The following is a 12,141-nucleotide window of genomic DNA, read 5'->3' on the forward strand; positions in this document are numbered from 1 at the left end:
TATTCTTAAATGTTATATTTTATGTGTATATTGCACTAAGAGAGAGAGAGAGATTATTAATGTAATACATTTGGCAAGTGCCAAATTTGATGCTCACCAAATAGAAATTTTCATTTTTTCACATTTGGTTAGCACTAAATTTGGCGCTCGCCAAATGGTTTGCATTGGGAAACACCAAGCCTTTGTTTTGGATTTGCCTTGGGAATCCAACCCAAAGGCTTAGATGACCATTTCAGGTCCAAGACATGTTTTTTTAAAAAGATGAAAAAAATTCTCACATTTTTTGTTGTTCTCTTCAGCAAGTTTGTACGTGTTTCAATGCAAACAAAAATAAACACCTTGATGACTTAAACTCTTTCTTAGCTATCCGACCTTATAATTTTTTTCACGTTTTGATTATGTTAATGCTTTCATCTCTAATTTATTTTGTTAGTGTGTTTGTTATTTGTCAAAAACTAACATGTGCTATTTCGGGCATAGATTTTTACTCGTTCATCAAATTTTAAAACAAATTATATTTTTAGAAACTAGACTCCATTCTACACATTGAAATATGTTTTTATTTTATTTTATTAGCTTTACAAAAATTAGGGGGGAGCATGCTCAAATTTCTATTTTTTAGGATGTGTCCACTTTAAAAATTAGTAAAAACTCACATGTTCATTAAAAATTTAGTTAAAAAATCTCACATGAACTACATGGTGTTAGCTAATTTCTTACTAGAGCGATTTTAGAAATTATGAAAAAAAGTTGAAAGTTTAGCGGGAGCACACTAGATACTATGTTATGTTTTTATGAAAAAATAGGACCACTTTGTGTGCTCTCCATTTTTGAAACCCTTAATTTCCACCTTTTTAAAACAAATTAGTAGTTTAGAAAGAAGATTCAAAGCACTACAACTCTTTTTCTTATTGCATCTTCAAATTTTGAGTGTAACTATCTTCATTTTCTCGTCAAAGTTTAGACTTGGTTGATTTTTAAAAAAAAGCGGCATTTTAAGACCCGTTTTTGGTCCCCCATCTTGGTGCACTTACATATTATTTTATGGTTTTATCTCTTTGATATGACAATTTGATCGTAGTTTCATATTTTTATACTTTCCTTCTTTATTTTAGTCTTTTTGTATTATTTGATAAATTTTAGAATATATGATACTATCTTCTTGTTGTTGCCATGTTTATTTTGTAGGATCCCAAGTTGTTGTATGGCATAACAATTTTTTTTATATGTTATGGATAAATTTTTGATAGGATAGACCTTTTAATGCAACCATGGTAGTGTCTGCATTCATGCAATTAGTCCATTTGCATGTCACTCCTCTTATCATTGATCCCCAACTCGGCATCTATACTTCAAACTCTAATTCATGTTCATTTATTTTTATTAAGCATAAATCTATTTTCCTTCTACGTATGACCCAACTCCCATTTCTAAGTAGAATAATCTAGTTTAATTAACACATTATAATTTTTTAAGGGAAAAAGAACTAAGGAATTTATAAGGACATTTTGGTTATTCATTCATGTAATGGTCTCTTTACCTCATTATTTATTACATTGTGGTAGATATTGTTTTTTTCGTTAAACACACAAAGTAGAAAGTAAGTTAGATATACATTTGTTAAGTATGTAAAATCTGTACTACCTTTCATTTGTAGAACACGTGGCAACTTTGTGACAACCTAACATATCTCTAATCTTGTCATAAAGATTCAATTCTAAATTATGTCAAGTCATGTTTGAGATTGCTAGATATATGCTAGACTCCTTGCCTTTGGAGGCGAAAATCCTAAAACTTCTTTATTAGGGGGCCTTAGTAGTGTTGTTATGGAACATCTAGTTATCAAGGAATAACAGAATGTTCCAAGAGAAAAGAAGACTAATGATCATTGTATGGGTTCGAGATATTGATTCTTGTTGAGTGACACCAAATCCCCTACTAAATTAATCTAGCATAATCTTAGTCCTCTAAAAATCTAAACCTTCATCAAACTATCTAAGAAAAAAAAAGAATCTTGAACTTTGATACGCTTAAGAGACTGTCTTCCTTGGTTTGTCAATTTGCCTCTTATGTAACAATGTGGAAGTAATAATTGATCACCATCTCCATTACAACTTTGTTGAAGCCATTTACAATCACCTCTTCCTTAATGAACAACAAACAATTAATTAATAACCTAAATTCATTGATAAAGCTAACATTCATCAAAGATGCAAGTAACATTGTAACTGTCGAACCTCTTATTCACCTTCCTCATGTACGAGGTTATTTATTATAATTCTTTTGTAAGAATTTTAAGCTAAAAAATGAACAACCAATAGTCAATTAATAACCTAGCTAATTGGATGATAATAGACATGATAACTTAAGCATTCTATAAATACGACCTTTCATACCATATACAAAATCTTTTATAATAACACTTTACATTACAATTCTCATTGAAATATTTCTTGTGAACCCACCCTTCCTTTATACTTTACACACTAAATTAATTGCCCACATATATTATTCATATTCACACTTCCACAACAACATGTTTAATTTATTAAATTTATCTATCCACTAAATAACATCTTAAACCTTAAATTAATACAAAATTGATCTCCACCTTAAAAATAATAATAATGATTACTTATATCTACTAAGTCTTCATAAAGCATTAAATAAAAAGCTAATCATCAAGATTCCACAAACAACATGCATAATATACTTATATTAATGGTATATGATAGTACTCATTTATCTAGAAACTCAACCTTCTCATTGACAAAATTTGTTTCTTTTTGGATGAGATGTTACTTGTGCCTAGTTTTGTTTACATGTAGGAAAAATAGTTGTTTATATGTACATTCATTGTTAACATTATTTTTAAGTTGTTATTATCATTTTATAGATAATATAAAATAAATTATAAAAGAATTTGTTACACTATTTTATTCTAGATCTAAGTTTTCTAGAATGTAGATTTAAAATATATAGTTTTGAATATATAATAAATTAGAGAAGTTATTAGTTATTATGTAATACTTGTATTTAAAGTTTTTATTAATGTAAAATAAGATTATAAGTACAAATTATGACACACACATTAACGAAATAATCAATATCTAGTGAGATTTCTAAAATAAAGTCTTAGCACACATTTGAATAACTTTCATTTGCATTAAGTACCTTCCACTTATGCTAGAGTAAAATAAAGGGAAATCAAACTTGAACCACCATTTATGTTTCCCAACTTAATTGACTACCACACTACATTAGGGCAGTAAGATATAAATATTTGATTATTTTCAGTATTTTTGTAATGAAATAAATTAAAGTATAACACATAAAGCAATAGTAGGTTGCAAAGGAACAAACAATAGAACTCATATCATGAACCCAAAGTATGAATCAATGCACTTATACAAATATCAACCACAAAACAAAACAAACACCTCTCAATGGACAAACATAAAATTATCATCTTCAAAGATACATAAAAAGCTAAAGTCAACCTAAAAACTCATTACAAACATAATAAGATTCAAACATCTTCATCAACATGTTTTGATATTTCTATAGCTAAAAGTTTCCTCTAATCACATAACTAAGAGAATTCAAAATCTCTTCCAATAATTTAAATGATAAGAAATGTTCCCCAACTTATCAACTACAACCATCACTAAAATTTTAGTGAATCCCGAGATCTCTGGTGGTGACAGTGGATGACCAACTTCTGGTGGTGATAGTGGTTGGCCAACTTCTGATGGCGATAGTGGATGGCCTAGCTCATCCAAATGGCTCCCACATCTGACTCTGAAATCTCACCTTCTCGCAAGGATCAAGACAAGGAAAAGGAGGATGCTACTATAGAAGAAAGGTGGTCCCTCCCAAACGACAATCCCGATCCCGTTGATGTATGGGGTCCTAAGAATGACAAGATTTGCCTTTGCCTCCCTCGACCATTGCTTTAGCCATATAGTGACTTTTCCTTGTTTTTCCTCTTTCCAGGCTTTACTCGTTTTTCCGCTCCAAGTGTACCCATTTGACTCTTGAAGGGTGGTCCCATACCTCCCTACTTTTTTTTAAATAATGTACTTTTATCTTATATTAATAAAAATAACTACTATTCATTAAAAAATAAAAATTAATGAGATTACCTCATAAAAACTTTAAAATTCCCTTAAATTTGTCATGAGTCCAATAAAACAAAAGTAGCCTACACTAAACATGTCTTATGTAGATGTAATAAATGTAACGAACAGTTATATGTATACCAGAACGTCCCTTTCCAGGTTGAACTTCCGCTAAACTTCCGCTAATCTTCTGACAAATGATCGGTTGTAACCCCAAATTCTCATTATAACTCCCGCTAAATTATCATTCAACCCTGAACTAGACAAGAAAAGAGAATGTTTTATCCACTTCGCAATTTTTAACCTAACAAATAAACCATCTGTCGGTTAAAAACAAGGCACAAATTTTGCCATGGCCATGCTATGTCATACCATGCCATGGCAATGCAATGATTACGCATGGCCGCATCCATGCACGCGCAGGGCAGGCATGCCATGCTACCATGGCCCACATCAATCATGATGCCACATACATGGCATAGCGTATTTCTTTTTTCCTTTCTATCTCTAACGCACGCCTTTTTTAACCACCTAAATTTAACTACGCAGTAGTTTTCTGGTCACAAAAAACAAATCTCCACACAATCCAGCTGAGGTATTACATTGTATTGCCTTACGTTTACTGGTACGTTTATATCTTCGTAGAGTTTATTTCGTCAAACAGTTTGCAGTTGTCCTATGGTTTTTTAATGCTGGTGTCAACTGAAGGCAGTGATACTGTGTTTTTTCCAGCTATTATAGTCTGCATTCTGCTAAATCCAGCGGTATAACTTGTGATGTGGGAGAAGGGCGGCTCTCTTTGTGGAGGGGGCCGAGGACAAGACATCACCAGGTAAAGGTAGTGGAAAAATGGCGGTTTTTTTTTTTTTGGTTTGTGTTTTTTCGGCTTAACTGCAGTTAAGTTTAAAATGGTTTTGTGTTTCTTTCTTTTTTCTGTTGTTGCAGGGAGGGGGAGGGGTGGTGAGTGCTGCTAAGATTAATTTGGAAGACTTTTAGGCAGTTTTTTTTTTTAGGGTGGGTGCTTCAAGTAGATGGCAGTGATGAATAAGGAGGGGAAAAACAGTATGGATACCAGCAAATATGTGCGTTATACTTCTGAGCAGGTGGAGGCCCTGGAGAGGGTTTACAGCGAGTGTCCCAAGCCTAGCTCCCTCAGAAGACAGCAGCTGATTAGAGAGTGTCCTATTCTTTCTAATATTGAGCCCAAGCAGATTAAAGTGTGGTTTCAGAATCGCAGGTAACTAACATCATCATTTTCTTTTGCAGATACCTGGGTGACAATGTTTGTGTATGCCTACCTTGTTTTAGTCCCCTCTACTTGAGAAGATTGAACCCAAGTAAAAATGTGGGACATTTGCAATTTTTCTTTTATGGGATTTGAGCAGCACGCATCGCCTGACCTGGTCCGGCCAAAAGATTCAAACTTAGCCGCAGAAATGGCCATTTGCTTTTGTAGGTGCCTGAGCAATGGTGTTAAAGGGGCACCCCTGTTGTGTTGCTTCAGTTGTAGTTCACTTAGGAATGAGTTCTAGTAGATTTTCTTCTGGTTCCATGGTAGCAGTCTAAAAAATGTAGGATTTATGCAATTTTACTTTGACGGGGACGGAATAACAATCCTGGCTGGGACTTAAATTCGGCAGCAAAGCTGTCTAAATGGTTGCAGTTGTTTTCTTTTGTAGGCATCTAAGCCACAATGTTAGGGTATAACCGCCTTCCCATAATTCTTCTATCGTGGCGTAAGTATTGTTATAGACTTGGGCTTGGAATGTGAGTTTTATATCTCTCTGGTAGTTTTGTGGGTAACTTGACTATTATACCTAGATGAAATTCTAAGTCCATTCTAATGTTGACATGGACTTGAAGAGTTTTCAGTTTTTCTGTATGAGGGTATTATTGTTGATAACACTTAGCTTTTTTTCCGGATGAAATTTTGAATCCCATTGACCTATTTGGGTGGTGATGTAGGTGTCGAGAAAAACAGAGGAAGGAGGCATCACGCCTTCAGACTGTTAACAGAAAGCTTACTGCGATGAACAAGCTGCTCATGGAGGAGAATGATCGCCTTCAGAAGCAAGTTTCTCAGTTGGTGTACGAGAATAACTATATGAGACAACAGCTGCAGAATGTAAGGACCAATTCTCTAGGCAGCATTCATGCCATTTTCATTATTTCTGGTATTATATATGATCAGAGATCAATTGCATACGGTGACCTGTTCTATCCATGACAAGCTGATATTTTAACGTGAGAGAGACTACAATAAAATCAAATAGAAGTGGGTGCCTTAGATTTCCACTTGAGAGAGACTACTATGGTGTGGATTTAAAGTTTCAAGTAGAGTGATCTGAGTTGTAGTGATCTGAAATGTACATTGTTCCTCTCAGGTTTTAGAAGTGACTAAAAAATCTTTCAAATCCATTTTCTTCTAAATAGAACCCAATGCTTGTGATCATATCTTGAACTACCTTCCGACAATGCCGTCTTACATTTAATCATTATTTTCTTGTGGCAGATTCAACAAGGATCATTAGTGTTTATCAGGATAGCGATCATAAATCATCAGAATATTTTGCATGTTGCCTGTGATGTTGTGTTGAATCCTTGGGAGGGAATGGGTTTTGATCATTTGCTGAAACAGAGGTTTTTGGTGTTTAACTGAAAGGGGAACAGCTTTGAACAACAGTATGTAGATACAATTTCGGCAGTCAGCAGTTCAATCTCATTTATGAGGGTTCTGGAATGATTGAATTAAAGGTTCAGGTGTTGAAAATTTTGGGTTCCAATTTCCTCACTATTCATCTTAGGCCATTTTCCTGACAAAGACTCATGAAGAAAATTAAAACCTGAAACATCAAGCAAATGAACTCAGTTGATCTGGAAGCAGAAGATACAAGGTTTAAGCCAGTTAATTCAGAATTTTAGAAAATCATGCATTTAATTATGATAGCTATCAACATTCACCCTACTGGTGTTACAGTAGAACATAGTGAACTATATGAATCTACTTAATGTAACAATATGGATCTGTTCTTTGGTTGTAACAGATGCATTCCATTTGGCATTGTGTTTTAGTCATCAAAACGGATTGTAGATGGCCTGTTAAACAAATATTATTGGAACTCAATCTGAAGAATTCAACACTAAACAGTGTGAAGAGGATTGGTCTTTTCGTTTTGGGATATGTATGCTGTGAATTGACAGTATTAGCAATGAGTATGAATTTGATTCAACTCTACGACTCTGCATATTTATTGACTTTAGCCATTTTGCAGGCATCTGTGGCCACCACAGATACAAGCTGTGAGTCTGTGGTGACTAGCGGTCAGCACCAACATAACCCAACACCTCAGCATCCCCTCAGGGATGCTAGCCCCGCTGGGTATGTGCAGTCTCCTGTATTTTGGAATTTGTAAATAGTTTTTAATTTTTGGAATTGCTGGTGGGTAGAATGTGACACTTATTTTTATTACTTGGTAGACTCCTGTCTATTGCAGAGGAGACCTTGGCAGAGTTCCTTTTAAAGGCTACAGGAACTGCTGTCGATTGGGTCCAGATGCCTGGGATGAAGGTTTGTTGCATTCAATTTTTTTGAAAACCTGATTGTATGCTTGCTTGCATTTCTAATCAATGTTGTTAAAAACACTGGGGGCTTTTTTGCAGCCTGGTCCGGATTCGATTGGTATTGTAGCTATTTCTCACAGTTGTACTGGAGTAGCTGCACGCGCTTGTGGTCTTGTAGGATTGGAACCTACTAAGGTGACTGTCCAATAGAATTTCATGCATGCATGGTAATGATTAGTTTGTGCACCACTGACAAATAAGTTCATTCAGGTTGCAGAGATTCTCAAAGATCGCCCATCTTGGCTTCGGGATTGTCGCTGCCTTGATGTGCTGACTGCCTTTCCTACTGGAAATGGTGGAACCATTGAGCTTTTATACATGCAGGTGAGCTGGCCTTGCCTTTGATTCTAATAAAATTAGTCTTTAATCTGGGGTCAAATAAGTAACATTTCCTATCTATATTATCTATTGCAGACGTATGCCCCCACTACTTTAGCTTCTGCCAGAGACTTTTGGACTCTGAGATACACAACAGTATTGGAAGATGGCAGTCTGGTGGTATGCGAGAATTAGAAATTGTTTATTGAAATTTGACACCCTTTTAAATATCTATATATCTTGCACAACCTTTTTTTCCCACTAATATAGGTTCCAGTAACTAATCACTGATAACTTGTAATGATTTGAAAGGTTTGTGAAAGGTCCTTAAATAGCACACAAGGAGGTCCGAGCATGCCACCTGTGCCACACTTTGTGAGAGCTGAAATGCTTCCCAGTGGATATTTGATACGACCTTGTGAGGGTGGTGGCTCCATAATTCGGATTGTTGACCATATGGATTTAGAGGTATAGACTGCCTCTCAAAGAGTTGAGCTACCTCATAGTTTAATTGTCTTTCTCCAACAGTAGCTTACCAATATCTGATTTTCTTTCTTTCACTGAATTAAATGTTCAAATGTTACAGCCTTGGAGCGTACCTGAAGTGTTACGCCCTCTATATGAGTCATCCACCATACTTGCCCAAAAGATGACAATTGCAGTAAGGATGGATGTCAATTCTCAGATTCTGTTATTACAACTAGCCACTTTTGTAAAACTTATTTTACTGACTTAAGTCTGAATTATTAGGCACTTCGTCGTCTACGCCAAATTGCACAGGAGGTTACAGGTGAAGTAGTTTTTGGTTGGGGTAGGCAGCCAGCTGTTCTGCGGACATTTAGCCAGAGATTAAGCAGGTAATGTAGTTCATCAAGGTTGGTGCCGTCTCTCATCTCTGAATTCTGTTAATTGTATCTAATGTGTTCTTGATAAATGCAGGGGTTTCAATGAGGCTGTGAATGGCTTTACGGATGATGGTTGGTCTTTGATGGTGAGTGATGGGGTTGAGGATGTAACTATTGTTATAAATTCATCTCCCAGCAAGCTTGTTGGATCTCAAGTTAATTCTTCAAATGGGCTCACAACTTTGGGTGGTGGCATCTTGTGTGCAAAGGCATCTATGCTCCTACAGGTTCCATTCTCACTTTGGTGTTATGACCATTAAAGTCCCGTTACAGTTTGAAATGATGATCATTATATTCCTTTGATTTAGTTGATGGACAAATTTTACATGTACGTATAAATCTAAATATATAACCATGGGATTTATATTATTTAGTAAAGGATATCAATTTTGTTTGCAGAATGTGCCTCCAGCATTACTGGTTCGCTTCTTACGCGAACATAGATCAGAGTGGGCAGATTGCAGTATGGATGCTTATTCAGCAGCTGCATTGAAGGCAGGCCCTTATGGTCTTCCAGGATCAAGGGGAGGAGGATTTTCAGGGAGTCAAGTGATCCTCCCCCTAGCACATACTGTGGAACATGAGGAGGTATAAATCCACTGTGGTGTTTGCTTTTGGATTTCGCTGGAAGAATGTAAATGTAGCTTCGTTTTCCTTATTTTAACAGACGTTCAATTCTGGGTAGTTATGGGCTCTATCTATTTGCAAAAACATTTAGTCCTTACAAGGTTACAAATGCAGTTTCTGGAGGTTATCAAATTGGAAGGACATGGGCTTACACAGGAAGAAGCTGTGTTGTCTAGAGATATGTTTCTCTTGCAGGTACTCAATGAAAAATTTGTAAATTTGAATCCATTAAAATCCTGCGATGGAAAATGTTCAATCAACAAATCTTAATCTGGAGTAGAAAGATTAATAGCACAATTATTTTGGTTCTTTCAATTGATTCCATTGGTCCTTGTAATGGACAGCTTTGCAGTGGAATTGATGAGAGTGCAGCTGGTGCGTGTGCCCAACTGGTGTTTGCCCCAATTGATGAATCATTTGCTGATGATGCTCCTCTGCTCCCTTCTGGTTTCCGAGTTATTCCTTTGGAATCCCGAACAGTTGAGTATATTCTACAAATCTTAATCATTAGCAGCACTGATTTTTCATTTGTGCATTAAAATTAATGCTTATTACTGTATTACACACAAGAAGTTCAATTAATGAACATGAATTGTTATTTTGGAATACCATGGAGACTAAGTTTATGAACATGCATGATTCAGGATGTATCTGCTGGTGCCAATCGTACATTGGATTTGGCTTCTGCTCTGGAGGTTGGATCGACGGGAACCAGAGCTTCTGGTGATTCTGGAGCCAACTCAAATTTGAGATCTGTGTTAACTATTGCATTTCAGTTTACTTATGAAAATCACCTGAGAGAAAATGTGGCTGCTATGGCCCGGCAATATGTTCGTAGTGTTGTAGCATCTGTCCAGAGGGTTGCTATGGCACTAGCTCCTTCACGGTTAAATCCACATATAGGGCCAAGGCCACCTCCAGGCACTCCAGAAGCTATAACACTAGCACGTTGGATCTGTCATAGCTACAGGTAAGGGTAGGGGTCTCTGCTTGCAAGGATTTTGTTTGTGGTAAAGTTTCTGAACTTCTTTATCCAAACAGTATTTTGCATTGAAAACTGAAATCATCATATCTGGCCAGACTTCATCTAGGTGTGGACCTTCTTCGTGTTGATTGTGAAGCAAGTGACTCTTTGCTTAAAATGCTTTGGCACCATTCAGATGCAATCATGTGCTGTTCATTGAAGGTATGAATTGCATACAAAACCATATCACAGTACCCCTATAACATTTGCACTCTGTTTTTTATTATTCAGATACTGAACCTGGCCCTAATGGTGGTCAATGTGCAGTCATTACCAGTTTTCACATTTGCAAATCAGGCAGGCCTGGATATGCTAGAGACCACACTGGTGGCTTTGCAAGATATTTCACTGGACAAAATACTTGATGAAAATGGACGCAAAAGTTTGTGCACTGATTTTGCTCAAATTATGCAACAGGTCATTATTCTTATTAATTTTTGGTCGGTGATAGGATCTCAGTGCTTGGTTTGTTTTGTTGACAAGATTGAATTAATTAAAGTTATAAATATTTTCTGAACCTTAAACTGATTTCAGAAATCATGTTTTGACAGGGTTATGCTTATCTTCCCGCTGGGATATGTGTTTCAAGTATGGGGAGGCCTGTGTCATATGATCGAGCTATAGCTTGGAAGGTTCTAAATGATGAAGACAGCACTCACTGTGTGGTTTTCATGTTTATGAGTTGGTCTTTTATGTGACCATTTTGTTAATGCAGCATAGTAGATGGATTCTCAGTTTTGTGGAACTTAAGTTATCTGTTAAGTTATCGTCTTATAAGCTTATATAGCTAAGACTGATGCTTCTGCACTTAAAGAACTGGATGGTGGATTGCAATGCAGCACTGTGGTTGCATTTTCTTATGTTTGAAGACTCTTGAAAAGAGAAATTTCATAAAACTGCAATGTTTTGCTTTCAGTTATATAATATATATAATGACCACTATTTATATACTCGTGGATTTCTGGTGCATGATAATGGTTATTTGTGGATGGGTGAATGGAGTTGTGATTAACTGATAGCATTTCCTTAGTAATTTATTAGGAGCTTTGGTTGCACTGCCATTGATTAGTTGGATTCATCTTAACCCACTGTTCATGTTAACATTATGAGCTCTGATGAAATGCTTCTTTTGCCCATCCCAAGAGGGGTGCATGAGTTGTTTATCTTTACCTTTGGCATAATCATAGGAAAGAGAACCTATTTTCTATTCACAATGAAGTAGCTCCATTTTTATCGATTTTTAGATGGTCAGATGCATCTTATCTTTTAATATGAATTAATGTCATGTTTCATTCACACTCACTGGGCTTATGAAAATCAGTTGTAGAGAGCCTTAATTGCATTATCTTGTTGGTGACTTTAATTGTTACAAGTTGAGAATTTGGTTCAAAAAAGAAGCTGAACTTTTGCTTATATTTTGTATTTGGTAGCTTACCGATTTGACTCTTATTTGAAGTGAGCTTTTTCTATTGGCAAATGAAAGATTATACCTTATGGTTTTGTCACCCTCCTATAAATCCCTGAT

The 12,141-nt window shown here is 35.8% G+C and overlaps 1 protein-coding gene across 2 annotated transcripts; it reads left to right on the top strand.

Annotated features, from left to right (window-relative positions):
- The first annotated feature begins 4,675 nt into the window (after positions 1–4,675).
- On the top strand, positions 4,676–11,566 carry LOC131066086 (homeobox-leucine zipper protein HOX32). Of its 2 annotated transcripts, none has more exons than XM_058000775.2 (20): positions 4,676–4,746; positions 4,854–4,959; positions 5,067–5,358; positions 6,087–6,246; positions 7,394–7,500; positions 7,599–7,689; positions 7,782–7,877; positions 7,953–8,066; positions 8,157–8,240; positions 8,373–8,528; positions 8,647–8,721; positions 8,811–8,917; positions 9,000–9,192; positions 9,365–9,553; positions 9,707–9,787; positions 9,937–10,071; positions 10,237–10,562; positions 10,673–10,778; positions 10,884–11,033; positions 11,168–11,566. In XM_058000775.2, the coding sequence occupies exons 3-20, from the start codon at positions 5,153–5,155 to the stop codon at positions 11,312–11,314; spliced, it is 2,523 nt and encodes an 840-aa protein (XP_057856758.1). In that variant the 5' UTR covers positions 4,676–4,746; positions 4,854–4,959; positions 5,067–5,152; the 3' UTR covers positions 11,315–11,566. The 2 variants fall into 2 exon arrangements, with proteins under 2 accessions (XP_057856758.1, XP_057856756.1); XM_058000773.2 differs by having other exon boundaries at positions 4,854–4,953.
- Positions 11,567–12,141: the final 575 nt, after the last annotated feature.

The sequence above is a fragment of the Cryptomeria japonica genome, chromosome 11, assembly GCF_030272615.1.
Source record: "Cryptomeria japonica chromosome 11, Sugi_1.0, whole genome shotgun sequence".
Taxonomy (NCBI): Eukaryota; Viridiplantae; Streptophyta; class Pinopsida; order Cupressales; family Cupressaceae; genus Cryptomeria; species Cryptomeria japonica.

Coding starts and splice junctions, on each gene's coding strand:
- LOC131066086 (XM_058000775.2), top strand. CDS start 5,153: ATGGCAGTGATGAATAAGGAGGGGAAAAACAGTATGGATACCAGCAAA. Junction 5,359..6,086: donor GTGTGGTTTCAGAATCGCAG/GTAACTAACATC, acceptor GTGGTGATGTAG/GTGTCGAGAAAAACAGAGGA. Junction 10,563..10,672: donor TGGATCTGTCATAGCTACAG/GTAAGGGTAGGG, acceptor ATATCTGGCCAG/ACTTCATCTAGGTGTGGACC.